General features: G+C 36.0%; 1 protein-coding gene across 1 annotated transcript; it reads left to right on the top strand.

The window, feature by feature from the left end:
- LOC114650658 (V-set and transmembrane domain-containing protein 5-like) lies at positions 1-24,812 on the top strand. The gene is made up of 4 exons (XM_051927065.1): positions 1-195; positions 20,343-20,669; positions 22,981-23,124; positions 23,811-24,812. The coding sequence occupies exons 1-4, from the start codon at positions 108-110 to the stop codon at positions 23,849-23,851; spliced, it is 600 nt and encodes a 199-aa protein (XP_051783025.1). The 5' UTR covers positions 1-107; the 3' UTR covers positions 23,852-24,812.
- Positions 24,813-27,851: the final 3,039 nt, after the last annotated feature.

Here is a 27,851-nt window from a genome sequence, read left to right as displayed (position 1 = left end):
TACGAGCCAGACAGCGAGCACTTCTTAAAGGGCCTCAGCCAAGCCAGAGTCTCAGAAATGATCTCCCAGAGCTTCAGCACTGGAATTTTAATGGGTCTACAGTTCTAATGAGTACGCCTGGAAATGTCTGGAAAGGACTTACACGTGCACCAGCCCTGCTTTGCCTTCTGTGTCTCCTGCAAATCTCTTTTCAAAGTGAGTAGTGACTGCATGCACTGCCTTTCACAGGGGAGAGGGAAGGAAAGAAGGAAGGAAGAAATAAAAACAAGTTAAACAAGTTATATCTTGGTTCTTATTATTTACTTTAATGTGGATATTCAGCATATGAAACTTTATGCACAGTTTTTAAAGCATACCCAGGTAAGACAAGTATTATGGTTACTTTTAAAAATATTTCAAAAGAGATTACAGTTTATAGTGTATGTTTGTTTTAAGTCCCTTAGCTAATTTGAGCAAATGCCAGGACTAGTAACCAAGGATGACAAGCTGCTCTATTAGAGGTTGTATTATATTTCATTGCATTATATCATTCAATTATCTACTTTGTGAATTCCAGCTCAGGGTCAGGTGATAAGCAGGAACCGACACCTGACAGGATTCAAGGTCTACGGAGGGTCCTGCCTATTCCAGTTTTAGAGATGCCAATGAAACTTTTATGTACATCTATCAGAAGTAGAAAGAAACACAGCAACCAGATACACTCTTTACTGTTCAAAGTCTGTATAGACGTGGTTAGTGCAGGAAACTGAACTCAGATCTCAGCAGCTGCAAAGCAAGTTCACCGCTACAGCTGTAACAGAGGAAATGCACTTACCGGTACAACGGTGTAACTAAGTGTTGTGCAGGGATTGTGCACAAAACATAAACTAAATATGTGACAAATCACTACATTGAGTCTAAGTTTAAAGGAGTCCCTCTGTGGATACTGTGCCCTATGGTAGTGTTTTATGCAACACACACGCAATGAATTTCTTCTAAATACACCACATCTTCAGAGAATATAAAATATTTCCTGCACAGAGCTGGCAAGAAAGTGTGCTCCACTCTTAGCAGCAAGAAGACAGCAGCACTAACCCCTAAACCATTTAGTCAACGCATGTTGCGTTACAGTGTTTACATGCCTGTGATGCTTATATTTCCATCTAGGAAATTATTCCTGTGTTGCACCCAGTGCTATCAGAACAGACTATGATGGAAAAAGTAAAATAAAAAAAGAAGATGTCTGGAATAATTTATGTATTGCATTATCCATCCAACTAATTTTTAAACTGCTTTTCTAGTTGAGGGTCATAAGGAGTCACTACATATCATGGCAGTATTGGGTATAAAGAGGAATCCATCCTTGGGTTCCTTGCTAGTATATCCCTGGGTTCACCAACACAAACAGTCATATTTAATATTGGTACAATTTAGAGTCCACAGTTTACCTACCATTATTTTATATTACATGATAACATTCTTAAACCTTCCTTTTATAAACCCACCCATGGGGTCAATTTTGAACATCCAATTAACTTTACACGCATGTGTTTATGGTTGTGGAACAAACATGGGGAGAACTTGCAACTCCATGTAGGAATGCAGAATGATGGAACTGTGAGGTAGCAGCACTCATCACTGCAGAGCATGATGCCCTTTTAGATTCAATTAGATTAGACTAGATTAACTAGTCTAATCTATTAGATTATAGGTCCCAGACTCCTTCTTAGAATGTTTGTCTACTGCCAGATACTTACATAATATAACTTAACATATAACAGTCGCAGATCATCTTTGACAGTTTTGGATGGTTGGGCATAAGGCTGGAAGAAGCCCTGGACAGAGTGCCAGTCACTTCTATAGCAAAATAACATAATGTAATGTAATATGGTAGGTTAGGTTAGGTTTAGTGTTAGGGGATAAAAGCCCGAAGGCAAATCCAAATGCATGGGTACACTAGTGCAGCTATAAACCTCATATTTATTTTAAAGAGATTCCCTATTCCATCAAAGATTGATTAGGTGAACTGACAACAATAAGTTGACCTTAGTGTGTGTGTATGCATGTGTGTGTGTGTTTGTGTGCGTGTGTGTGTGTGTGTATGTTGATAAACTGTCATCCTGTCCAGGATTTGGTTACCTTGTATCCTATGCTGTTGGGATTGACTCCAGCATAGGTCTGGATTAAGCAGGCTAGAAACCGATACGAACTAGCAGAACACATTCATATTCACATTTAATAAGGTAACCTCACAAATACCAGCAAATTACATTAAGTACTTGATAATGCAATAGCTAAAGTGCAGAATTACTGTAAAATGTAATTGCTACTGTAGATTCACCTTCAAGAAGCTCCACAAATAAAAGGTGTTGTAATTGCTTGAATAGAAATGGAGATGGTAGATTCAGATGGTCTAATTCTCCCTAATAAGCAATAAAAGGTTTGTTAATTTAATGCCTTTTAATAGAATTGCACAAAAATGGCAGCAATGATTTCCTTTTATGTGCAGAATAATAAGTAAGTTTGGATAATTTGAATAGCCAATTAATGTAATCTTGGAGATGAAGGTTTAAATACAAGTGGGTCAATGGGTGAACTACAGCAGAGAATTTACTCTGCGATCTCTGTTAAATAACTTACACTGCATTTTATAAAGTTAATCTAAAAGATAACTCAATGAAAGACACAATGTTTTGGACACAAGTTATTCTGTCATGAGCTGAGTACCAACTGCAAAACTTTATATTCATTCCAGTGAGAGAAAGGAACAGATTCACAGCCATTTGATGTTTACATTTTATGATACCATTCATAAGCATGTACTATCATAAAGCATATCACAAAGCAATTGACAAAAATTTGTGTAAATGATTTCATTAAGAAATATGCAGACAATATAGCAAAGTCACCTGGATACTGCATTGAAAGAACTAACATAAAAAATGGCATGGCAGTTTCTCAGAAGCAAATACTGTATAGGGCAGCTATTTCATTTTTGTTCATTGACTGGCAATTAAAGGACATCTTATTCTAATCAATCTATAGAAACTGAAGAGAAGGACAACTAATTCTTTCTTATTAATAGACACACAACAAACCACTTGCAAATAATATTCAATAATATCAAGATGTGAAAGTGTCATGGATAAACTCTGCCATTTTGCCAGTAATACACACTATGGTAGGATCTTGATTTATTTTACGATTTTCCTTGAACACAAAAATAAATGTGAGCATTTAGGTAGCAGTGGGTTTGCTGTGTGAGTGCATCAGGAAAAAAAAATAATTCAATTCATTTTTCAATTCAGTTTATAGTATAGTACTGCAACATGTTTGCTGGTCAATGCAATTGTAGATTTTACAGATTACTACTTAGATAATGAGTATACATAAAGACACAGATATGTTTAAATACACATGGAAAACAAAATAGTTTAAAACTGATTAACATAAATCAAATCTAAGAGTATCTGTTGCAAAGAGGAGACAAGCAACATCAAAGTGTTGGGGCACCACCCTGGTGAACCAATATAATTGCAAAAGGTGTAAGCAGAAAAATCACGCAACGAGTTGTGGATGCATCTTTTCAGATGAGAGTGAAAAATAGAATTAATTCAAAGTGGCTGAACTTCCAGTCATGGTCAGTGGTGTGAAAGACAAGTGCTTAATTAACTTAATTAGTGTTGGCTTTCCTTCATCAGAGTTTATAAGAATGTCATTTAGTGCCCTTTCCATGCCTTGTCCAGTGTGGAAGCCAAATATGAATTTCTCAAATAATTGTGATATGAAAGGTGAGACTGAAGCTGTGTGACAACTACTTTTTCAAGAATTTTGGAAAGGAAAAGTAAAATTGAAATAGGTCTATAATTTAAACATATGTGAGTCTAGCTCTGATTTTCTTCAGTAATGGTCTGACAACTGATACTTTTAGTGCATTATGAACTGTGCAAGACAGTAATGAACTATTGATAAAGCTAAGAACAGGTGCTGCCAAAAGAGCCATTGAGCTTTTTACTAGTTTTGTTGGGACTAAAGCACAGGTAGTAGGTTTCATTTTAGAAATTACATTTATGACTTCCTTTACTGTAATCAAGTTAAACTTACTAAAGTGCCATAGACAAGGAATGATAGAGTTTGACAATATTTAGTTTGTAAGGTTGACATTGAAATCTGGAATCCTATGCTGTCAATTTCATCATTAAAGAAGTTAATTAAATCTGTGCTGCTAATTTTTAAGTATTTTGAATTGCAGATCAGAATTTAAATTTGTTAGATTAGCAGTTGTTTTAAACAGTACACAAAGATTATGTCTGTTGCTATTTATTAATCTAAAATAGTACTCCTAAAAAGAGCCTTTTTATATTTTTAAACGCTGTCTGGCCGTGAGAGACGCTTAAGGTCAGAGCACAGGATCAGCTACTGTATTTGTACAGCGCCTCTGCTAACTGATGAGTAAAATACTTGTTATGAGGGTCAGTTTTGAAATCTATGTTGATACAACAATCCCCAATCAGTGCTACACGATAATAATGTATAGCTTTATCACATAAAAGACTGCCAAATTCAGTCATGAACAACAAACACGACCCTGTTGGTATGTAGACTAGTACTACATTTGTATTAAAATCTGTTTTATTATCTAATATGAATAACGAAAAGGATATAAATGTGCCTACATTTTTAGAAATGATTTGCAGTTCACAAAATCATTCCAAGGGCATCTTCTCGACCAGTATCTCCTAATTTATGAAGGAATATGAAATCATTTGGTGCTGCCTCGCCGAAAGGATTTGTATCTGATTTAATTAGCCAGGTTTCAGTAAGAAAACACAAATCAGATTTTATATCTACTTAATATAATATAATTTACAGAAGCAGCTTTATTTCCACGAGAGTGAATGTTTAGCAAACAGCATTTTAAACTGCAAAGATACATTTCAGTTGGTTATACTCTTTTTTTTTAATTTAAATAAAATTACTACCACAGGCAACTCTAGGGGAGGATGTGATTTTAAATTTAGGTCTAATTAAGATGTGGTTCTTCAGGTAATTAATCAATTAAGGTTTATGTCCATGACTAAATTTATAAAATGGCTCACAACAGGGATAAGCTACAGAATAATAACACTAACAACAAACCAACCAGCACTGATGGATGAAAGTGACAGTTTTCATTTCAAAGTGTATTCCATGTTGAGTATGGTGTTGCTGAAATAAATAAATGAAAAGATATTTAAATACATTTATAAAGAAATAACCAAAAAAACATATCTCAGGCCACATTTAATTATTCATGCTCACATATTATGGTGTTTTTATTTATATATGGTTACATTTCACAATACATGTGTTTATTTGCATAATTATTCATTTATTGAACTTTTCTTGAAATATTCCTGCTTATTGTGTAAACATTCCTTATATAAAAATGTGCTATGGAAATAGATGTTGTTGTTGTGTTAGTAAGACACGTTGGACAGGAATCTGGCCAGGTATAAATAAAACCCCTTCAATAGTGTACTTAAGTATGGTTTGTCATTTTTGTCAAACTTATTAAGTAAATATAGTGAATAGGCAAATATGACATAATCACATGAGAAAGTGTAGCAGTATATGTAAATAATTTTTTAAAAATTTGAAAAAATGTATAATGAAAACATGAAAAAAGGCATTCTGAAATAAATACCTCTGGCATTAAAAGAGCCATTCGGAGATGTGTCACCAAGAGCAACACATTGCTAAATTTGTGTCTTTAAAAATGAGGTAATTTTGAAATAAAAATTGCAGTAGTTAAATAAATTATTGAAGTATAATAAAATTATGAAATTATATTTCATTATCCATCCATCCATCCATCCATTTTCCAACCCGCTGAATCCGAACACAGGGTCACGGGGGTCTGCTGGAGCCAATCCCAGCCAACACAGGGCACAAGGCAGGAAACAATTCTGGGCAGGGTGCCAACCCACCGCAGTATATTTCATTATAATTAAATGTTTTTTAATTAAGTGTTCTTTTTACAATATTAACTCATTTATATATATATATATATATATATATATATATATATATATATATATATATATATATATATATATATATATATATCACAATCACAAACAGAACAAAAAAAGGTTTGGAGTAGCCACCCCATATAATGGGAAAGCAATCAAATAAAAGATGCAAAAATAATGACTGAGCTCAATACAGAAGCAAACAAAATGGCATTTATGTATGGTCAGAACGGGAAGTGAGGTCGGGAGAGCCAGGACAAGAAGTGAGGTTGTCAGGTGGGACTTCCTTCTGATGGTCTGCAGAGGAGGAAAGACCTAAATGGTTATCTGACGATGCCGTCAACTGGTCCAGTGCTTTATCACACTTATTCAGGCCTATATCTTCTAATCGCACATGTGTGACAATATATATAGACACAAAGGTCCCTGATACGGTTTGCATATTTGTAGCCAGAAATCCACAAAGGGAGAAGATGAGTCACGTATCTTACAATAGTTTTTTATTCCTAAGCTTTCAACTGCTAGCAGGAGTCATCATCAGAGGAAAATGATTAGACATACAGGAATCAAAGGTGGATGTGGGTGGGGGTGGAATAATAAGGTGGGGTTCAGAGGGTGTTGTGTCATAAAGTTTTATTTTATATGCGGATGTTCTTTTTTTTATGCCTGCAGATGCTGGGTTCACATTAAAGTGGCTGTTAATGGCACTTTTGCCTGATAGCCACGATTCAGCCAGCTCTCTGTCATATTTAGTATTAGCCTTAAATTTTACTTGCACTTTGTCCCATTTAAATGTGTGTCTGATTGAACTTGTATGTGCGTATATTAGAGACTGTGGGTCCCTCCTTCTGGCAGCATTGCAATGTTCTTGTGTTGCAAGTGTTTTAGATGTTTTTGATTCCTATATATTTAATCATTATCCTCTGATGATGTCTCCTGGTAGGGGTTGAAAGCTTAGGAATAAAAAAACTATTGTAAGATATGTGACTCATCTTCTCCCTTTGTGACAATATACAGTATCTGCAATTTTTCAAATGAATATTAATTTCACAGTTGCTTTTTTTATTTATTTAATTTGACACAAAAGGTATTCTCTTCTTAAAGGCTCATGACTTAGAAGAAAAAATATTGGAGATGCCAAGCTAGACAGAAAAGTAAGCACAGTTATAAAAAGATTTATTATAAAGCATTTTATTATATTGACATTATAGAGAGTCCACACAGCCCCTGCTTTGATTTGTCATTCCATGGTGCTTATGTTTACAAGCATACTTACAAAATGCCTGCCATAACATTTCTAATTTTAATTCTCTGCCCTTCAGGATGAAAACAAAATCTCTACCATATAATAATCATTTAAAATGTAAGCGACACTGAACTGCTGCCAAACATCAAGACATCAAAGTAAGTGGCAGCAGGTTAATAACAATCTGAGGAGGTCAAACTTGTCTTGTCCGGGCAGCTCCTTAGAGCACTGCACAATAGGCGCTGGGGGGACAAAACAGTCTGCTTCTCCTAAATATGCACACACTGCAATCTTTTTAACAACAATCAAAATTCCGTAGGTCTTGTTGACTGTAAAATGATGCCTTTGGCCTATTCAAATGAACAGTGTGTGCTCCAAGAAGTAAGTGAATTAGGTTACCATGGAAGGAAAAAGCCAGTAGCTCTCTAGGATGTTGTTCAAGTGGACTTTCCATATAAGCATGCAGAAGGAGAAGAAATACAAATACAGAATGCATTTATAAAAATATCCTAATTCAGTAAAATATGTTGGGTCAAGTGCAACAGAAATAGACACTAGCTTAACTGTGCAATAAACAATAAGCCATTGCATTTGTCCATAATACCTCCTATAAGAAGTTTTCCACCTGGAACTCTAGCAGCCATGCTCTTTGCTCACTGAATGCAAAAGAAAACTGGGTGTTCAGGATTTTTAATAGCATTAGTATCTTAAGATAAAGTGGACTCTTTGAATATTAGTTTTGTACTGCACACTCCACATATTTTTTAATTTCTTGCTCTGGAGAGCTGCATTTGCATCAACACATTTTTATGTGCATTCTTTTCACTCTTTTTACTACGATTCTAGTGCTTCATTTGGTATTTTGTATGTTGCATTGAAGCAAGGTCCAGGCGCTATAAAAGAGCAATGCTATCCTTTGCTCCATTTTATGTTATATGTCAGGTCAAATGGTTTCTCTGTTTTGCCCCAATGTACGTGTATAAATGGTTAATCTGTACTGGTGGTATCTGTTGTATTTCAGCTAGGGTTCCCCCTGTGGCTCAAACCATTTTTAACGACTGTGACTTTGACTGCCAAGTCAAAAGTTTTCTTTCTTTTTAATTGTGTTGCTTTAAAGTCATTCTGGTGTTTGTTCAGACCAAAGTGTGTGTGTATATTTTTTTATTTGTTTATTTATTTTCTTACTTATTTACCTATTTATATGTTTTTTTAAAGAATTTATGTAAAAAGCAGATTTCCCCCTGGGGACAAATGAAGTTCTATCTATTTATCTGTGTCCTATTTGTTTATTTTTGAGTCATTTATATATGCTAATGTTACTTTTGTTAGTTATTTGCTTTAATCCCAATGCACGGGCTATTTTCCTTGCCCTTTATGGATGGATTCCCAAGAGGCAGGGCCACCTGCCCATCACCACAAGAGACTGCCCTCAGTCCTTTAAAGGTGGGGACAACCCACAGTTCCTTGTGGTTCATTTCAAATACGCTTGGGAGTTAGTGAGTGTTTATTGTGATTCTTTCTGGGCTTTGTGATTTATTTTGCTCCAATGAGCTCCTTGTTATTATAGTGCATTTTTGTAAAGAATAAATGTTTTTATTTATAAAGATTTTGTTTTTATCCTTGGTACTAGCCGGATTGGCTGGTTCCCTCTGTAGTGGGCATTTTTGGGGTATTTTCTGACCTTGTGTTTCTGAAGTCTCAAGATTCGTAACATTAACAAATCCAGAACTCCAGAAAGTAATTTGTGATGTAGTTCAGAAATAGAACTTGCCAATGTTTCTTTAAATATTACTCTGCAAAGCTGGTATGGTTGTACAGTGGTTAGTCCTACTACTTCACTGTTCCAAAGTCCTCCCAGCCCTATGCACAGTTTACTCAATCTTCTTGTGTCTGTAGGGATTCCCTGTGGGTACTCTGGTTACATCCCAAGGACGTGCAGTGAGTGACAGATCCTCGATTAGGGTGTTCTGGGTGTGAGCCCAGGAGTCCATTAGGGCAAGAAGCCTTTTCACCAACACTCCCTACCCCTGCTTGGTAAAAAGTGTGCTGAAATGATCGATGATCAGTGAAACAATTGAATGCCCGTGCTCCAAAATGATTGAGGGGGCAATGAAGCAATCGAGCCTCACATGAAAATGAAAAGTGAGAAATACCATGTTGCATTAAACAACCCAGTGTCCACACACTACATTGTTAAAAGTATGATCAACTCTCTGTTAATGAGCTAAATCACCAGGGGCTAGTAGGGGGGGGTCTTAATTTGGCCCTGTATGCAGTTTAGGTTAAACTGACCCAGTGTGGATATTGAAGATTAACCAGAGCCCTGAACAAGGTTGCTTCCTCCCTTTCTGTCCGCTAGCTCTTCACAAACCTATACTGGAAGAAGTGGGCTCAGAAAAGGAGATGACTGGATTATTTTTATGGGAACAGGAGTGTTGGTTGGTGTTCTTGCAAACTTAAAGCTTTTGGCTCCAGGTTCAGTTTTGTATCTGTGGTCCTCCAGTATTCAAGTTTAAGTGTTTTTACTGTACATACGTATGGGTTACTTATAATTTTCTCCAGACAAACTGTCAATCAGAGGCAGCAATGTTTGTCTACAGTATGTTTACTGAATGCCATAATGGGATGGGGTCATTTTCAGAAGGTGTTCACTGCTGTCAACTTAGACTTTATTAATGCTGAAGGGAATGAGCCAGCAATTAATGTTTTCTTTGAAAGTATGTCACGTCAAAATGTCAATGCATAGTGTAAAATGAGCTAATTACATTATTTTTTAATAGTATCATATGTATTTCTATATATTTAAATATTTATTTTTTCTGCTGGCAGCACAAGAGCCAGTGATTACCACTACTGTCTCATGCATCCAGCATTGTGCCCTTGAATCTTGTGCCAGGTTTTTGTTTATGTAGAGTTTGCATGTTGTACGTCAGTGTGGGTTTTCTTGTAGTATTACAGTTTTCTTTTCATAATCAAAAAACATATCTGACATGGTAACTGGTGATTCTAAATTGGCCCAATGTGAGTGTGACCATATGTAGGAATTAATAATAATAAACAATGAATAAGACACCCACCCAGGGGGATGCCAATATATGTAGGAAATGGAAAGGGTAATTTCAACTTGGTTAATCAATCATTGGTCTTGTCTTTGGCATGCCAGTAAGTGATTAAATAATTTGGCAAGGCTCCTACTGTATATACCTTACCTTTCTCTATTGTAGGAGGCAGGTCTCCAGCTTTTAGCCTTTAGACTTATGTCACTGTTTATTTGCTATTTAGAGTTCCAAGTTATCTTGGTACAGATAAATAATTTTATTGTACTCAGTTTTTAAAGGTGATGTCCAATGTTGTGTGGAGTAGTTGCTTTGTTACTGCTCTGGGTTCAATTAGAGATTCTTCCCGTGTTGGAGTGCACTCTTTCTCCTTGCTGCATGAGTTTAGGTTCTGTGATGCTGCTTTTTAAGCTTGCCTTCTGCTTTTAAGCCATTTGCTGTGCTGTCTGCATTGCCCATTCTGGCACAAGAGTTTAGATGCTGAAGTTCCCATCTTGAAGTAATGGCTGCTTCTCAGTCTTTTCAGCCCACTATCCCACAGCTTGGCTTGGCAGAGAAACTGAAAATTTTTGATCCACAAACAAAAAGAGGTTGTCAGTCCTCTGCTCCCCGAATGGAGAACAGCTCACGAGCATTTGGCTTCAGAGAGCAGAAATCAGAGGTTTCCAGTCATTCTGAAGAGTTTTCTGTCCTTGAGAGCATCTCAGAGAGGGTGTCCCAGGTGAACCCCGGGAGGTCAGTATCTCACATCGGATGAATGTATGTAGTTTTAGGTTAATATATAACTTCTGCTGATTGGATTAAAGTCATTTCCACTTAAGAAATTAGTGTCTCCACATAGGCAAATTCTTCTGTCCATCAGAGTTGTCATTTCCTAAATTATAGGTCTTTATTCTTGCTGGAGTCCATTTCACACCTTCTGGCTCAAAAAGTCTGCAAAGGGGTCATTCTGCAGAGATGTCAGTGCAACTCTGATTTATACCTTTATTATCAGATGAAGTACAGGCAGACCTGATACAAGCTGGAGTTCAGACATGTAAGTAGGGGAAGAGCTCAGCTGAATGTCTGCTATATCTGCCTTCTTAACAGGCCTGGTGTGCCACTAAAGCATAGCAGAATGGGCAATGTCCACACAATGAGTGACCCTGCAATGGACTGTCACTCCATCTGAGTTGATTTCCTACCTTCAACCCAATGTCTTCGGAATAGGTTCTGGTCCCACCGTCTCAGATATTAATAATAATAGAAGATCTATAGACTAGTGCGCCCTGTTTCGAGTTTGAAAGTTCTCCCCTTTTTTATGTTGTTTCCTCCAGCTGTTCTGGTTTCCAAAGTCCAAAGGTATGCAGGTTAGGCGGTCCAGTGATGCCAAATTGGCCCCTGATATATATATATATGTGTGTGTGTGTGTGTGTGTGTGTGTGTGTGTGTGTGTGCATTGTTACAGAGAAATGGACTGTCCAGGAATTAGTCCTACCTTGTGCCTGATGTTTGCTCGGATAAGTTCCTAATTCCCTGTGATCCTAATCTGGATAAGTGGATTTGGAAGTTGAATGGATGAATAAATGAGAAACAATATTTATAAAAATTTGCTTTTGGCACTAATTCACCTAAATGAATGCATTCAAAGTGAAGAAAAGCCGGACTATTTGAGCAAAACAGCTGACTAGGCTAAATCCCAGTACTGGTTATGAAATGAAAAGAGAACAATTCAGAATTGTCTTTGTTGTGGATTCTTCTCATTCTTGAGCAATTCAGGTTTGTTTTTTTCAGTCTCTCAGAAAGAGAACTTTGCCATCACTCTTTGTGTTACCCTTTAGCTTTGTTTTTGTAACAGTTGCATAAGATCCGCGTCCATTTATGTCTCTATGTAAAGTTTAGTAGAGTCTAGTAGAGTTATGGACTTGACATAATAGCAATGTTTAGCTTCATGCAGTCCCGGCTGTTTATACACTTGTCTATGCAGGACGTGTCTAGGCCTGTACTCCACACTGTGAAATATGAGTCCCGGCACAAGATCTACTTTTTCTTCACTTCTCTATTCTGAACCTGTAGGAGGTGTTGACATTTCAAAAATCCTTAACTCTTAAAATGTAAAGTTTAGTTTTTCATCTTTTATTGAAGTCAGCTTTAAACTAAATTTGACAGTTTTATATCCACTTCTCTGAATATTCTTTGTCCCTCAAAACAAATCAGTTAGCCTTGAGGGAAATGACAGATTCACCTTATTTTAGTGCCATCAAGAGATATGTATTACATAAATCAATAGATATTCAACAAAGAATCCAATGCAATCCCACCTTGAACATTTCCTTCTGGTAAGGACAGAATAAAGAAGCTTGCTGCACTGTGATGTTTGAGGTGTTTAAGATGTAACTGTTTGCACAGTTAATTGAGTTTTCTCTGTATATCTGAATGTGTTCAGCAACTCTCAATGTCACTAGGACTTAAAATAGTTACATGATATGGATTAAAATGAACATAAAATGAACAGAAGCATTTGTACTTCTCAAATGGTTTCAAACTTACCCACAAACAGCAGTGATGTGTTGCCTGTTGATTAGGAAATGCAGGTAAGAATTTCACTGTGCGCTGTACATGTGACAATAATAACCCAATGTAAACCTAGAAACATATTATATTCAATCCTAGCTGTGCTACCCGTCTAGACAGATTGAAATCAAGATACAGTGAACCTCAGCTTTAATGTTCGCAGTGCACCTTCTATTGGAATGTATCTTGCAATGCATGTAATAAGGAGCATTGTGTTTGTTATTCCATCAGATGGAGCATCACAACTATTTGTAGCAATAAAAAGTGTTACTACAAATGTTTGTGATGCACCATCTGTTAGAATGACAATGCATTTTATTACTATATATGTCTGTGATGAGCCATCTGTTGGAAAGATAGTGACATAGCAACCAGTCTGACACACAGACACTTGTACTTTTATTAAGGTGGACAGGCTAATTTTTTTTCCCCTTGTGTTACTGTCTGTTGGATGTATTCAGCATTAATTGCAGTGCAGTGTGTCTGTCCAGTTGCTATGTCTCTGTTACATGCATTTGGTACAGGAGTTGTAAAAGTAGTGCTAATTTTTGTGATGTGCTCTCTGTTGGATAGCATAGACATACTGTAGCAACCAAACAAACACACAGATACTTACCTTTTTATATAAGGTGGATATATCTAAAATGTATTGTTGGGTTCAGACAAATGGACAAACTGCTGTTGACCCTGACACTTTTCCTTTTGGTAAACTGATACAAGATTAAAATTTAGCACTTCCATTTGGGTGGTGCAGTACGTTACACTGCTGACTCACACGTCCACCTCACTGGGTTCAAATCAAATGCCTGATCATTATCCTCGTAGAGTTTTCATGTTCTCCCTCTGGTTTTCCTCTGGGTACTCCAGCCTTTCTTTCACATCACCAAAGATGTGCAGGTTTAGAAAATATTCCTCCTCCAACCATGAATTGATTTAAGTGGGGTTTTGAACAATCTTTTGTGGATAATTTCTCAATTTGTGGATAAAGTACATTTCTGTCAATTTTATATTTGTTTTGAGTCTGTGTTGTTTTTTTAAAAAATGAACCGAACTTCATAATTAGGTTACATGTGAATATATCATGTTTATTCCCTATTATTCCATATTCCAAATGCATTAATATTTATAAATACATTGAGCTGAGGATCTATGAATCTGTTAAAGCAGGTGTATGGTGCAGGATGCCAAATATAAACCATAGTAATACTAATAGGATAATGAAGTATTAAGTAGTTAAAGAAAACCAGACTGTCAGTTCTAGTAATGGGTCATCATTGTTGCTTTACTGTTTATTGAAACTAAACATGAAAGCAAAGCTTCACTTAGGTAGTTACAACAACCACATCACCTCCCTACTCTAGAATTTTTACATGCCCTACCGCATATTTTTCTCTGACACCAGCTCTGTCCCACACAGACAATGACGTACACGACTGTGAATCAAACCTGTAGATCACTAGAACTATAAACACTAGCCAGTGAGCTGCCAAGCAGATAACTACAATTAAGAAATTTAACATGCAGGTAATTTTAATACTGCTTCAATCTTAAATCTGCAATTCACGTTAAGGTCTCAAAGATGTTTTGTCATGGATCTGAGATCCTTTCAAAATAAACTTTTATTCCTTGTAAGTTCCTGCCTGGGGGAAGACTTCTTTGAGTTTGCAATGTCAAATTTGGACCTGTCTTGTTATGGTTATGTACTATATGGGGGGGGGCTTTTGGTTTCAAGATTAAAGTTTCTTGGTCTTTTATATTTACCCCACTCACTTGAAAAGTGACATGCCTGAGCTTTATGTTGGCCACCCAGTTTCTGATTCTATTGTACAGTATATTTCCTTTTGTCTGCCTTATTGTACTTGTACTTTTATTATTTTTCTACTTTTATGTATATTGTTTAATTTAATCGGAATCATACAACTGAAAACGTTGAAAGGTGAAATGTACTGACGTATATGATATACATCATAGGTATACTGTATATGGTACAAAGTCTGATCAAACAATCACAATGATGGATCTCTAAGGAGTAATCTGATCTTCTTGACTGACCTTCAAATCTGATTTCAGAATAGCATCAAGTAGGCCTTGAACTGATAAGGCTCAAAGAAGGATTCCTGTTTCAAAACAGACCATGGTACTGTATAAAACTGAGAATAACTGGCTGCTGCTTTTCTCCCATGGCACTGTAGGTTAGTGGCCAAAAAACCGTAAACAACAAGCTTGCCAGTTCATTTCCTGCTTGCAACTTACTGTGTCACCCTGAGCAACTCATTTAACTTGCTTATACAGTAGCATTAAAAAATATATTTCAGAAAATTGTTAGCTGTAGGTTTTATAGGTGCATAAGATCATACTCACCCTCAAGGAAGACACATGAACATCAAACACGAGGACACACTGGACCAAGACATGTCAGAAATAACATGAAATGCAGCAACAATGTGAGACAAACTATCTATCTATCTATCTATCTATCTATCTATCTATCTATCTATCTATCTATCTATCTATCTATCTATCTATCTATCTATCTATCTATCTATCCTTGAAACTTATGTCTAATTTCCAATCCAAGTTAAGCAAACAAGTTATCCAAATATGTATATCTATTTTCAGATTTTTTTTTCTCAAATCTTGTGTATTTGTGAGGAAGAAAGGTTAGAAGTGATTATTTCCAAATCAGGCACTATAAAAATAAAAGTTTTTTTGTTTGTTACGTACTGTATGTTTTCATGTATCCAAAAATGTATTTTGTGCCTCAAAAGGCCTTAAGAACTGACCTCCTATGTGGTGACGCTCTCATTCTCTCCCTAGCAATCTGTGAAAGTCACCTTTTCTGTAGTTAGATTTTCCTTGTGGAATGTAATTATTGTAAAGGATGTCTGGAGCACATGTTAGTCCTTTTCCATCATGGTTAGTGAAATGTAATTACAGCAGGTGCTTTCAGCATCTAGTTAACACAGGTCAGCAGGCACATGGGGGAAGAGATAAACAAGGCTCAAATGGAGCTTCACCAGAATGTTCTAGCAAAAGATAGAAAGGTGAAACTAAGAGTAGCTGATCACGTACATGTTTTGTTGTTGTACTTTCAGAAAAAGGAGCTTGAGCAATCAGTGTGGTCTAACTGGAATGATCAACATTCCTTTGTCTGTATTTGATGTAACATTTCATTCTAACTTGCTTATACAGACTAAATGTCAGGCCTCCCACTATAAGGAATTCTGGCTGGTCTTTGTAAATGTCCAACTCCATTTATAAAATACATTTCAATATTCGCAGTTAAGCTTGAATGTTCTCACTGTGCTCAGTTGGGTTTTTTACCCACCTCTTAGGTTGATGTTCAGTTCTGAAATGCCTGCTGTAATGGTGTGTACATTAGTGTGTCAGGTAATGATAATAATAATACATTTTATTTATATAGCGCCTTTCCCATGCTCAGGGCACTTAGTGAGGGACTGATTCAGGACTGGTCCTTCCTGGGAAAGGATATAAAACATTGAGAATGGGTAGTAGTTTATCACAGTAGACCCCTTTGTACAGAACACCTAATAAAAGTTTAACTCCACATTAAAATTTCTCACTTTATATGACCTCAATCCATTAATCAACAACCAATTTCTTAAGCAGATATATGTGTGGGTCTGCTTGTTCCTATCTGTCATGGCCTGCTTTGGTCCAGCATACTCATCCTTAATCAATTAAGAGTTCTTCTTCTAAAAATTGCTTTACATAGTGGATACTCTGAAGTGTTTTATGATGCAAAAATGAATATAACAGCAATATGCTCCTAAAGCCAATGGATATGAACAAAGTTGATTTGGGAATCAGAAAGTCAAGATGTACCTCTGCCTGTGTAACTAATTTTCTCTTTCACAAGATACTAGAAATAGCCAGGGGCCTCATGTATAACGCCATGCGTAGAACTCACACTATAACATGGCGTAAGCACAAAAGTGGGAATGTGCATATGCACAGAAAAATCCAGATGCAGGAATCTGTACGTACGCAAACTTTCACGTTCTTCCACTACATAAATCCCGATCAGCGTGAAAGTAACGCACGTGCACGCGCCTTCTGTCCCGCCCCAACTCCTCCCAGAATTACACCTCTTTGAAAATGCAAATCGATATAAATAGCCTTCTGAGAAAAGATAATGGGAAAAGCACGGGGGAAAATATAACAATTTCAGCGAATACCAAGTGGAGGCAAAGGAAAAACGTTCTATTTGTTGGTTTAAACAGTGGTATAATCAACAAAAGGAAGTTGATCGAGTGACAGAGTGTCGAAAAAACTCGAAAGCTCAAGTTCACAAAGTCGCACAGTGCCTGAAATAAAAAAGAAATCACATATCAAAGTTGCCGTGAAAAGGCAAGTCGTAGCCCACCGTCTGAGTGTCATATGAAAGCTTATTAGGTTACAGAGAAAAAAAATAAGCACAGAGTGGGAAAAAAGCACGAAATGTCAACTTTAATCTCAAAATTTCCACTTTAATCATGAAGTTTATTTTGCCATTAAAGTAGAAATTCATAAACTTCATCTTAAAATCGTTTAATTTACTAGTTTCTCAAATCCCATTGTAACTAAAGTAGCATATTAAATGCTTTGTTCTGTATTTGATCTTCTATGTGCTCTACATGTGTGAATCACTACCTGCTTCTTAAACGGGCTTTCTCTTTCTCCTATAGGACACATAATCCATTACATTCGTGATATTACAGCTCTCTGAATAATTAAAATACTGAGATGTATACGTGATATCTTTTTCTTGATAATAGGAATGAAAGCATGTTATTAAACATCGGAACACGGTGGCGCTGTGCTTGTTCATGTCTCACGCTAGAGGCTTGTGGCGCCATGCGCGACCTTTCGATGAAATAATTTATTACAGAAGTACTGTCTCTTTCAAACGTACTAACCTCCAATTCCTGTCCTTACTTTTCTTTCTCCAAAAACCCAATCGCCACACAATCAGCTATATAGTATATAGACGTGAAGCCATCTGTAAGCTTAAAACGCAGATTCTTCAAAACTTTTAAGGAACATTGAAATATCTTCGTAGTACATGTTTAATTATTATATCCGTCTATCCTTCCAGTGTTGCATCAGCACCAGCAAGAATACAACGCAATGCAGGAACAATCCCTGAACTAGCTAGCGCTGTGGCACCGTGTCCTCACATGTTTAATTATTAACAATACTGATTATTTAAATGAAGTTAAAGTTTTATCTGTACAATATAATCAACATATTTTGCTGCATTTCATCTTAAAAATGATTTCGTCATCATATGTAAATACGCGCTTCATAAAGTGGCGCAAGTTGTGCAATATTATAACTGTAGTGCAAGTTTACAGTGAGGTAATTGTACTTATAAGTAAACAGTTCTACAAGGAGCACTTGATGGGCTGATTGAGTGCGTTTATAGTTCTTGGGATGAAACTTTTTCTAAACCGCGAAGTCTGTACAGGGAAGTCTCTGAAGCGTTTTGCCTTGGCTCAGGCAGCATCTGCTTCATGCTGTATACCGATAATTCTCTTTCCGATCAGCTGCTGCTGTGATTCCCCACTCAGATACAGTGATATAAATGCTCCGAGTGGTGCAGTGAGAGTAATATGGAAAAAGATGATCTGCTGTGGCAACCCCTAACGTGAGCAGCTGAAAGGAAGAAGAAGATGCAGTGAGATTTACAACGCTAAAGCAGTTATGGTATTTGGAATACTATGGCTATTCCCTGGACCATTATATTGCTGCAGGTTAATTACAATCAGATGCATTACACTAATCAACAATATGCAGTTAGTTTCAGTGTATTTATAAAGCCGCGTCTGGAAAGTGGATCTAAGAAAGGAAGGGTGATCACACAGGAACAGTAGCACTACTTTGACGGTGGGTGCCGCCAGTCTGCAAAACCGAGCGGAGAAATTGTGTACGCCAAGGTATGAGTAACCGTGGAAATGTGCGTGGGTTTACACCAAGTTTAGGTTTTATACATCGCGATTTGAGCGTGGAAACGTTCGTATGCAACATTTCTGTGCGTATGCACCATTTATACATGAGGCCCCAGAAGCGTATTCCTTAAACATTATTTTTGCTATGTTGCATCCATTAATTAATAATGAATATTTATGTGATTTAATGAACTTTAAAGTGCAGTGCGTCAGGATTATGTCTATGTTTTGCAATGTAAACCTACTCCCACCCCCAGATCATAATATGGGTCTTTGTTCACATTTTCGGCATTATTTGTAATTTTGCCTCAGCCCCTTTCCCTACATTTATGTCTTTATCTTATCTGATTTCCTCAGCTCTTTGTTAAGGTACAAGCTAGCCTTACCTTCCTCTTTTGATCGGCTTTGTTTTGTGCTTCCCTGTCCTTATTGTAAATTTTCTTGGTCTTTATTCCATTTTCTATTTTCTGTTTTTTATTTTAATTCTGTCTTTTTTCTAGTTCCATCTTCGGGTTTGCAGACTTGTTTTATTTGGATTTTAAATTTTCTCTTGCTAGACTTGTTAAGTAATTAGCTACTTTTGTTATTTACTATTTATATATTTTTCACTTTGTTATTTTGATTTGTCTAAGTTATGAAATTCTCTGTTTCTTAGATTCTTTGGTTTGCTTTTGTAATTTCTTTATTGAATGTAATAAATTAAAGTATTTATAGTTTTGCTTTTGAGCCAGGGATTACAAGCATTCCCTCTCCCTTTTGTGAATTGTCTACACTACAGGATTATTTGACATTTGAAGGCCTTGGGTTTTTTTTAGAAGGACTTAGGTCTCTTCGAATTTGTAAAACCTAAGCCTCTTGCAATAATTTTCAAGGACATATCTCAAAATTGAGCATTGTTTTTAAAACACATATGGGATACCATAGGCTTTAGTACCTTCAACACATTTGAAGACACATTTTGGGAGTTTTGCTAATGTCTAGTCGGTTATCCATTTCAGTTCTTGACATGTTGTGCATCTTGGCAAGTGGAAACCATCCAGTACATCTGGTGCCATTTATATGTATTGATTGTCCAAATAGGAAGCAGCTTGAAATGAAACCAGAGTATGGAGATGAGTAGGTTGCGGATTAACAGGTTTCTAGCAGATTATTTGCTTTTTGTTCAGCATCTTTATATTTTCTCAGTTCTTTTTTGTGTTTTGTCTTTAAGGCTGTTGAACAAACCAATAGAACCTGTCATATCAAGTTTGTCTGTATGTTCAGTTAATTTGTATCCTTGGTTTCTGTATTGTTCACACAAACTGTTGACCCCCAACATGTCAGCAACACTTTCTGCTCAACCACATGCAAGGGTAACTTGTGTCTGGTGCTCATAGTAAATAAAGTTTCTAACATCAGTGGTTGCTCCTGAAAAGCACACATACAACACAAAGCACCATACACTTTTTTGTCTTTTAGTAGAACAGAGTACATTTAAAGGAACTCAATTCCATGGAGCAACTAAAAAATTCATTACATTTTATGTTTTCTTCTCACTTCCCAGCAGAAGGAGTCACTATTACAATTCCTCACCTGGTAATCAATGCCACTGTTGATGAGAATGCAACACTATCTATGGACTATTCATGCCAAGGATCTCCTACCATTCAGTGGAAATACGTGTCGGACTGGTACACCACAAACATCACTGTGTGGGAACCACATATGTATGAGAACACTACGGGGGCCTACCAGGACAGACTGAATTTGTATGAGAATGGATCGATACAAATACTCCATGTGCAAATTTCTGATGCCGGTTTTTATGTGGTTACAGTGACAGAGGACTCTGGCACCAGCAAAGAAGGAATTATGGTGTTGAAAGTTCATGGTAAGTTTGATTAAGTATTATTATGGGAGTAAAAAACAATTGATTTGGAAGATTTGGGAAGAAACTCGGCCCAGTGTACATTGTATACAACTTTAATACAGAAGTGTTTCCTTTGATGACCTGGTGAAGCAACAGCAAAGTAAGGATCTCACAGATGATGGATAAATTACTGATAAAATGTATACTTCTTTTCATTTTTGTCAGTATATATTTACTAGTATTTAATGCATCTTGTTTTCAGCCAGAAATGTCAATCTCTGTTCGTACTGCATGATCCATGTATGGTTCAGCTTAAGTTTTCCCCTTGATTACTGCAATGTCAAATTCATAGTATACTCAAGGCAAGGTCTTAAACTCTCACCATTGTGTATAATGTTGTTGTAAAATTTAGTGTTTTCCTTCTGCCAGTTATAATGTCTTGCAATAATGACACATTTATTTTATATATTTATATAGAACATTTTCATACAAAAGGTTAGCTCAAAGTCCTTTACCAATAGTAAGAAAGAATTACAATGAGAATTAATCAAACAATAAATAAATAAAAACAGTACAAACAAGCAAACAAATAAACACATACAATAAAAATGGTAGAGTCCCTAATGGAATTGAACATTCCTTGTATTGTTATTGATTATGCAGTTTTAAATCTTGAATAATTGTAATGGTAAAAATGAAAGTTTGATACTATGCTCAGATGGCCAGAAAGGCAAGGAAAACAAAAATTCTAACTAGCAGGATGCAGGAGAAAGCAAACCTAAAGAGCTTTCAAAGCCAAAAGAACACCCAGTCTCCACTGAGCATTTTATGATACATACATTTGATGACGTTAATTATTATTATATGATGCACCTTTCTAAAAATTTGAAATGACAGAACTTGGGTGTGGAGTTCTTTGATCAGATGACAGGATTGCACTGGACAAAAGCAGAAAAGAAAATAGAGAAAAGTAGCAATTAGTGACTCCATTTAATTCAAGGTCTGCTTTGCAAATTACTCTTCTTGGAGAGGGTAAGATTCTCCTTCAGATAATTCTTAAGCTCCATTATCATTCAGTGTTTTGTTAATGGTGGATTCACAAATCCTGGCATTTACCACATGCAGAAAAGATCACTTGAATATATAAAGCTTTGAATTCTCTGACAATTTTAGGAGTATTATATGATCACCTCTGAAAATGCGAATTATGGCAACAGAATAAAATATTCACTACTTATAGATTGAGTGATTGCAAGGGTTTGTTTGTAACTCTTCCAAGAATGGTGCACCATCATTTTATAATACTGTTACAGGTTTCCTTTGATCAGAGAGTGGTGCGTTTCCATAAAACTGAGAGATTCTATTTTCATTGACATCTGGAGTTATTTACAGATAGAAAATGAATCGGTTGCCTGTTTTGGTTCGTTTGATTTTAGTTAACCATTAAATTGAGCGAATGGATCCATGGATGCCCTTACTTTTTCACAAAAATTAATGAATGCTGTGAAACATTTTTTTTGATGTTGTTATTTTTGAATACATTGTAGAAAATCAAAGCATGCCAACAACATTTATTTCTATAGCACATTTTCAAACACAGCATACTGTATAACTTAAAGTGCCTTACATTAGTAAATTTCAAAGAAAAACAAATTAAAAGTAGATAAAAAATAATGAATGTATAACATACAAAAAAGTCAATACACACTTGCATAAAATAGATATATAATTAGTAGGAAAGAAGAGTCTTGATATACTGTATAGTATCATTTTTTTAGTATCTAAAGATAAATCCAATGATACGGTCAGGTAACCTGGGAGGACAGAAAACATTTTAAAAATTAGCAAATGAACCTAGCCTTTGTTTCTTTGGAAAGTGGGAAAAAATCCATACAAATATGGGAGAAAACTATATACAAACTATATACAAGCAGTCTCTGAAACCAGCAGTGTGACCTACATTACTTTCATTTATTAATGGAGATGAATTAAGATCAGGTATGTCTGAATATTAAATTCCATGACCCATGAACCATAATAAATCCATAACTCTAATTGAGAACTCCATCATACCTCATGCTGCTATGATTCTCTGTAACCACGCAACGAATAAGGCCAGGCTCAGAAAAAGGATGGAGGAATTTGTGTTTTCACAACACATTTATATTTGTTTCAATTCAACTGATTGCCACAATGACTTAAAGTATTATATTTACATTTAACAATACAAAGCACCAGAAGTTCAATATCATTCTTGTGCTTGGACGGCTGTATGCATCTTTCTTATAAATAAAAGTATTAACCTTAACTACTGCTGTCATTCTTTCCCCAGAGAAGATCTTTGAAGATCTGCATGTTGTATCAATTGCTGTTACCTTCCTTGTATTTATTTCTGGTTTCATTATGATATTAATGTGGCTTCTGAATAAAGCTGTGGAAAAGCATCTTAAACAGAAGTGGAGCCTGACACTACAAGGTAAAATTCTATTTTTATTCTGTAAAACTGACCAGATGGCATGGTTTAATGCTCATGCATGTTTGATTGCCCACTTAGTCACTCTTTATATGGTGTTTGTACATTTTTCATATAAATCCTACACACAGCCTAAATGTGTGTGTGTTAGATGCCTATATGGGCCGTGTTTGATTATGTATGCCTCAGAGTGGACTGAAGTCTCACCAGGTTCCTGCTTTGCTCTTTTGCTGTTGCAAATGGTTGTTAAAGACTCCTCAACAAACTTGTAATTGTATATATCACCTTTAGGTTTTCAAAAATACATCACTGATTGGGTAAAGGACAACAATGGTAAAACAAAGCTACCGAAAGTACTAAGTGTGTACTGTCATCACCCAGTACCATTCTGGAGACATTTTGTTTTGCACATTTAATGGTTCTGTGGAAATTGGAATCATCATATAGCAGTTCTGGTGACATTTTTTTTTGAGATTTCACAGTCCATTCAGTGTGTTGCTGTGGCTAAGGAATAGAAGATCTGACCTATAAAATTGACTGTTCAGTCCCCACCTCCAACTTACTTTGTGATATATGTGTCTATATTTGTAAATTGCCTTTCAGAAAATGAGGTATAACATAAATGCTTTTGCTGGGATCTCAATTTCATAACCAGTGTGAAAAATCTAACATGAATCTCTTCTTTACAGAATCTTCAGACATAGAAGTCATAGAACTGCAGCCACTCTGACCCACTGCAGCCAACTCTGTAAAGCAGCTCTCACAACTTGCACGTGAACATTTAATGACTTTGTCAAAGAACACTATGAAATTCTTTGACTCATTCGACTTGAGAACAAGAAGCCATTATTGGCTATCTTAGCTAATGGTATGACTCAACAAAAACACAAAATAATCTTTGTGCGCACTGATGGAATTCCAGGTTTGCAAATATTTTCCAGCATAATCTTTTCATTCTTGACTTTGTGAACGCAGGTCAAAGGGTGGTGAATCATCAGAATGATTTTTTTTAATCTTTTCCTGAACTCCGCTTCACTCCATTCTAGGTTTCGTTTACAAAAAATTATATTAAAGTACTTCCGAGATATAAAAATACACAAAACATGTTTATTAATGTGAGAAAGAAATTAACTGGAGTAACACGTCAATGTCAAAGTGGCACTGTGACTTACTCAGAAAGTAAGTTTAATCTAACAGAAATGAAGGATGATGTCAAGACTACTGCTGCTGTCAATGGCAGGCTTGAAGAATGTTCTGGTATGTTATAGGAAGGAGAAATCCCTCTTCTGAAGGTCAAATCAAATTGATTGAGTTTGCAAACAAAAAGGTGCCTGTATAAAAATAAAACTATTGTGAAAATTTGGATGGAGGAAAGCCAGTTGACTTACTCAACATTGCAGGATTTCAGACAAGTGTGAACGTCATCCTTAATGGATCTCAAAATGCAAGCCATTAAAGAGATGTGGTAATCTGCAATAATCCCACCATCTTCCTGTCCTGGATTACTTTCTGACTGACTGAGAGTCAAAGCCTGCTGAACACAGAAGAGATCTGTGACAGTTTATAAAAGACACACATAAGTTATTTAACAAGGTTCACTAAAGTGATTACCTTAAATGCACTTTAATTGATGTATGCTTGCATATTTAAGAATACCTGCTATTGTAATAATTTAAATAATACAACTTGTCTATGGTTTGAATTGTCTGCTATTTTTATGTAAATATTTGTGGTAATTTAGAAAAACATTCATATAAGAACTGAACATCATTTTGTGAATTACAGATGCACATCTTTAATAAATATAATTAGCGACATTTGAAGGAATTGTTCAAAATGGTCGACCACAATCTGTGCCATGCAGAACTACAAGTAAAGTCATCTGAGTGTTGGTGTGTCTTGTGTTTTTTATGGCCTGTCACATCCATTAGGTTTATTATAAAATATTAAAAATATGTGGGAGTGCATGTGGGATGCCAGGTAGCGCTGTTGAGTCCTATGGAGGTGCCAGATGAAGCAGGGTGCCCGCATGATGACCCCAACAAAGCTATTATCCTATACCCATTCAAGACATCAAGAAAATGCTGAATACTGGGATTGTGATATCAAGTCCTATGAGCTTGATGGGCACTTAACCTAACATATAGAGTTCACAGAGTTTCAAATGTTTCATCAGAAAAAGAAAGAACAACAACAAACAAAAATAGATTACATGCCATATCAGTGATTTACTTATTCAACAAGCCATCCAGTTTATTAAAGTCTGATCTCTTCATAAAACCGCAGTAAATCAGGAAATACAAAGAAGTAGCATTCATCGTTCCAACTCAGCAGAGTTACAAAAATTCTTAACTCATGAGAAAGAAATTTATACTTGTTAGATAGCAAATGCAAATGACGGCTCAGACACTTGAATTTCAGCCAGCAATGACAAAAGAATCATAAATACTTGCTTTTTTACTTTAACCCATTATACATATATATCCCGGCAATGCTGGGTACTTCTGCTAGTAAACTATGAATGAAAAATGCTAGTAACTGTCAATTTAGACATTTTAGTAGAAAGGGGCTAATCTTCGGCCACACTTGAATACCAATTTCAGGTTCAAGGTGCAAAATGTATTAATCCCCCCTCACATGAGAAAACACAAATGGTTGTGAGGACTTTAGATAGATAGATAGATAGATAGATAGATAGATAGATAGATAGATAGATAGATAGATAGATAGATAGATAGATAGATAGATAGATAGATAGATAGATAGATAGATAGATAGATAGATAGATAGATAGATAGATACTTTATTAATCCCAAGGGGAAATTCACATTAAATTCACATGAAATTCACATGGGTATAGTGACAATTCTAATCTATGATAGTAAAAGAGCTGTTATCAGATGAGGTGAACAAGTGACTAGCAAGGTTCAACTCATAATAAAAAGTAAATGTCAACAGAAGAAAAAGACACTGCAATTTAAACCTGACGTGGAAAGCTATGACCTTCATGTGAAATATTACAACACCAAGGTGAGAAACAGCAAGAAAGAGGTAGGTACATGAACAGGCAGGCAAAAGTATTGAGAAAAGCCCATTTGTGCATTTATCTATACATAGATTAATATATTGTGTGAACATTTTCAAGCTCTGACTTGTGTTGTTTTACCTTTCCACTTCAAAGCATTGACATGAGTTTCCGGACAGAGATTTGGGACAAACTCAAGGTTGATACTTGCTCTGAAAATAAAAAGATAAACTATGGGGTGGAGTGGTGGCTCTGGTATCCAGAAGGTTGCCGGTTCGAATCCCCGTCACTGCCAAAAAAGATCCTACTTTGCTGGGCTCTTGAGCAAGACCCTTAACCTGTAATTGCTCCAGGGGCGCTGTGCAATGGCTGACCCTGCGCTCTGACCCAGAGGGGTATGCGAAAACTAACAAATTCCTAATACAAGAAATTGTATAAGGTGAAATACAAAACAAAAACTAAAGTTCTTCATGAAACTTGACATATTAATGGTATATCTCATCACTCCAAATGCAACTTGACCACAAAATGCCATTTCTGACTCATCAGGTAATATTTATTTTACAAAATTGAGGTGAAAAGTTAGTATTCCATCACAACTCAGAGAATTTGGGAGGCATTGTTATGTCTAAATTTTTTGACTTGTAGCTCCAATTTTATTCGATGTTCACATGAAATTTCCAAGTTGGAAGCTCAAATTTCCTGTCTGTCTGAAAACACATGCATGTAAGTAATAGTATATTAAATAAATATCTTAATGTCTTGTTCATTTAAGTTTCATGGGTAATGGCAAATTTGTTCTCAGAAAGACAAAAGTTTCAAAGTAATAGTTTGTCAATGATGTGTTGAATGTGGGGAATAGTGCAGACGTAAGGGTGATAGCAAAGTTGAGGTATACAGTGACGAAGATCTAATTGCAGTTGACCAAAATAATGCTAGTTGTGTGAGAAATCGTATGATGTATGAAAGCAAAACATGGCTAATCAATGCAAAAAAACAGAAAGAAATGGCAAAGCTTAACAAAATAATATTCAGAAGGATGTTCAGAATTTCAAAGAAGAGGAAAGCAAAGAGACTAAATGTGGAGGTGATAAATTGTGTAGAGGTACAGGATGAAAACACGAGGAAGGTTAAACATGACATGAAAGCAGGTGGCACTGACCATAACACTAAAAGTCACTACAAAGCACAGCCAACATCATGAAAGTGGGCAAACTGAACTAGAGGGCAACAATGTAACCTGTTTAAATTCAGAGAAATGTTAAAACTTGTTTTTGATTTTATAACAAGTTAATACTATCCCGACGCCATGCTAAGCAGTTATTGAGATGCTCATTTACATTTTAAAGGTTCTCTATTACAATGTCTCTCAGGATCTGTAAGCAAGACCACTGACCAAGCCCAATTCTACCATATACCGCCTCCATACTGAATTTTAAATGTTACCTTTCTGTATTTAGTGCAAAAGCTGCTAACAAACGCTTTGCTTTTTTCCGTGTTATTTCAGAAATTTTTCACATTTTTTATCCTCACTTTAATGATACTGCCTCACTGGTGTTACGAAATTTCATTCTTAAACAATGCTAATCTTTTATATGTTGACATGTTGCAGAGATATTCGCTGGCTCTTCTCTTAATTACAAAATTTCCGTCATCTGTCTTGTATCTCATTGCTATCTTATGTTGTGTTTATAATACATCTTTA

Source organism: Erpetoichthys calabaricus, chromosome 4 (genome assembly GCF_900747795.2).
Source record: "Erpetoichthys calabaricus chromosome 4, fErpCal1.3, whole genome shotgun sequence".
Taxonomy (NCBI): Eukaryota; Metazoa; Chordata; class Cladistia; order Polypteriformes; family Polypteridae; genus Erpetoichthys; species Erpetoichthys calabaricus.
The sequence above is the reverse complement of the archived record's forward strand: the minus strand, read 5'-3'. Positions and strand labels throughout refer to the sequence as shown.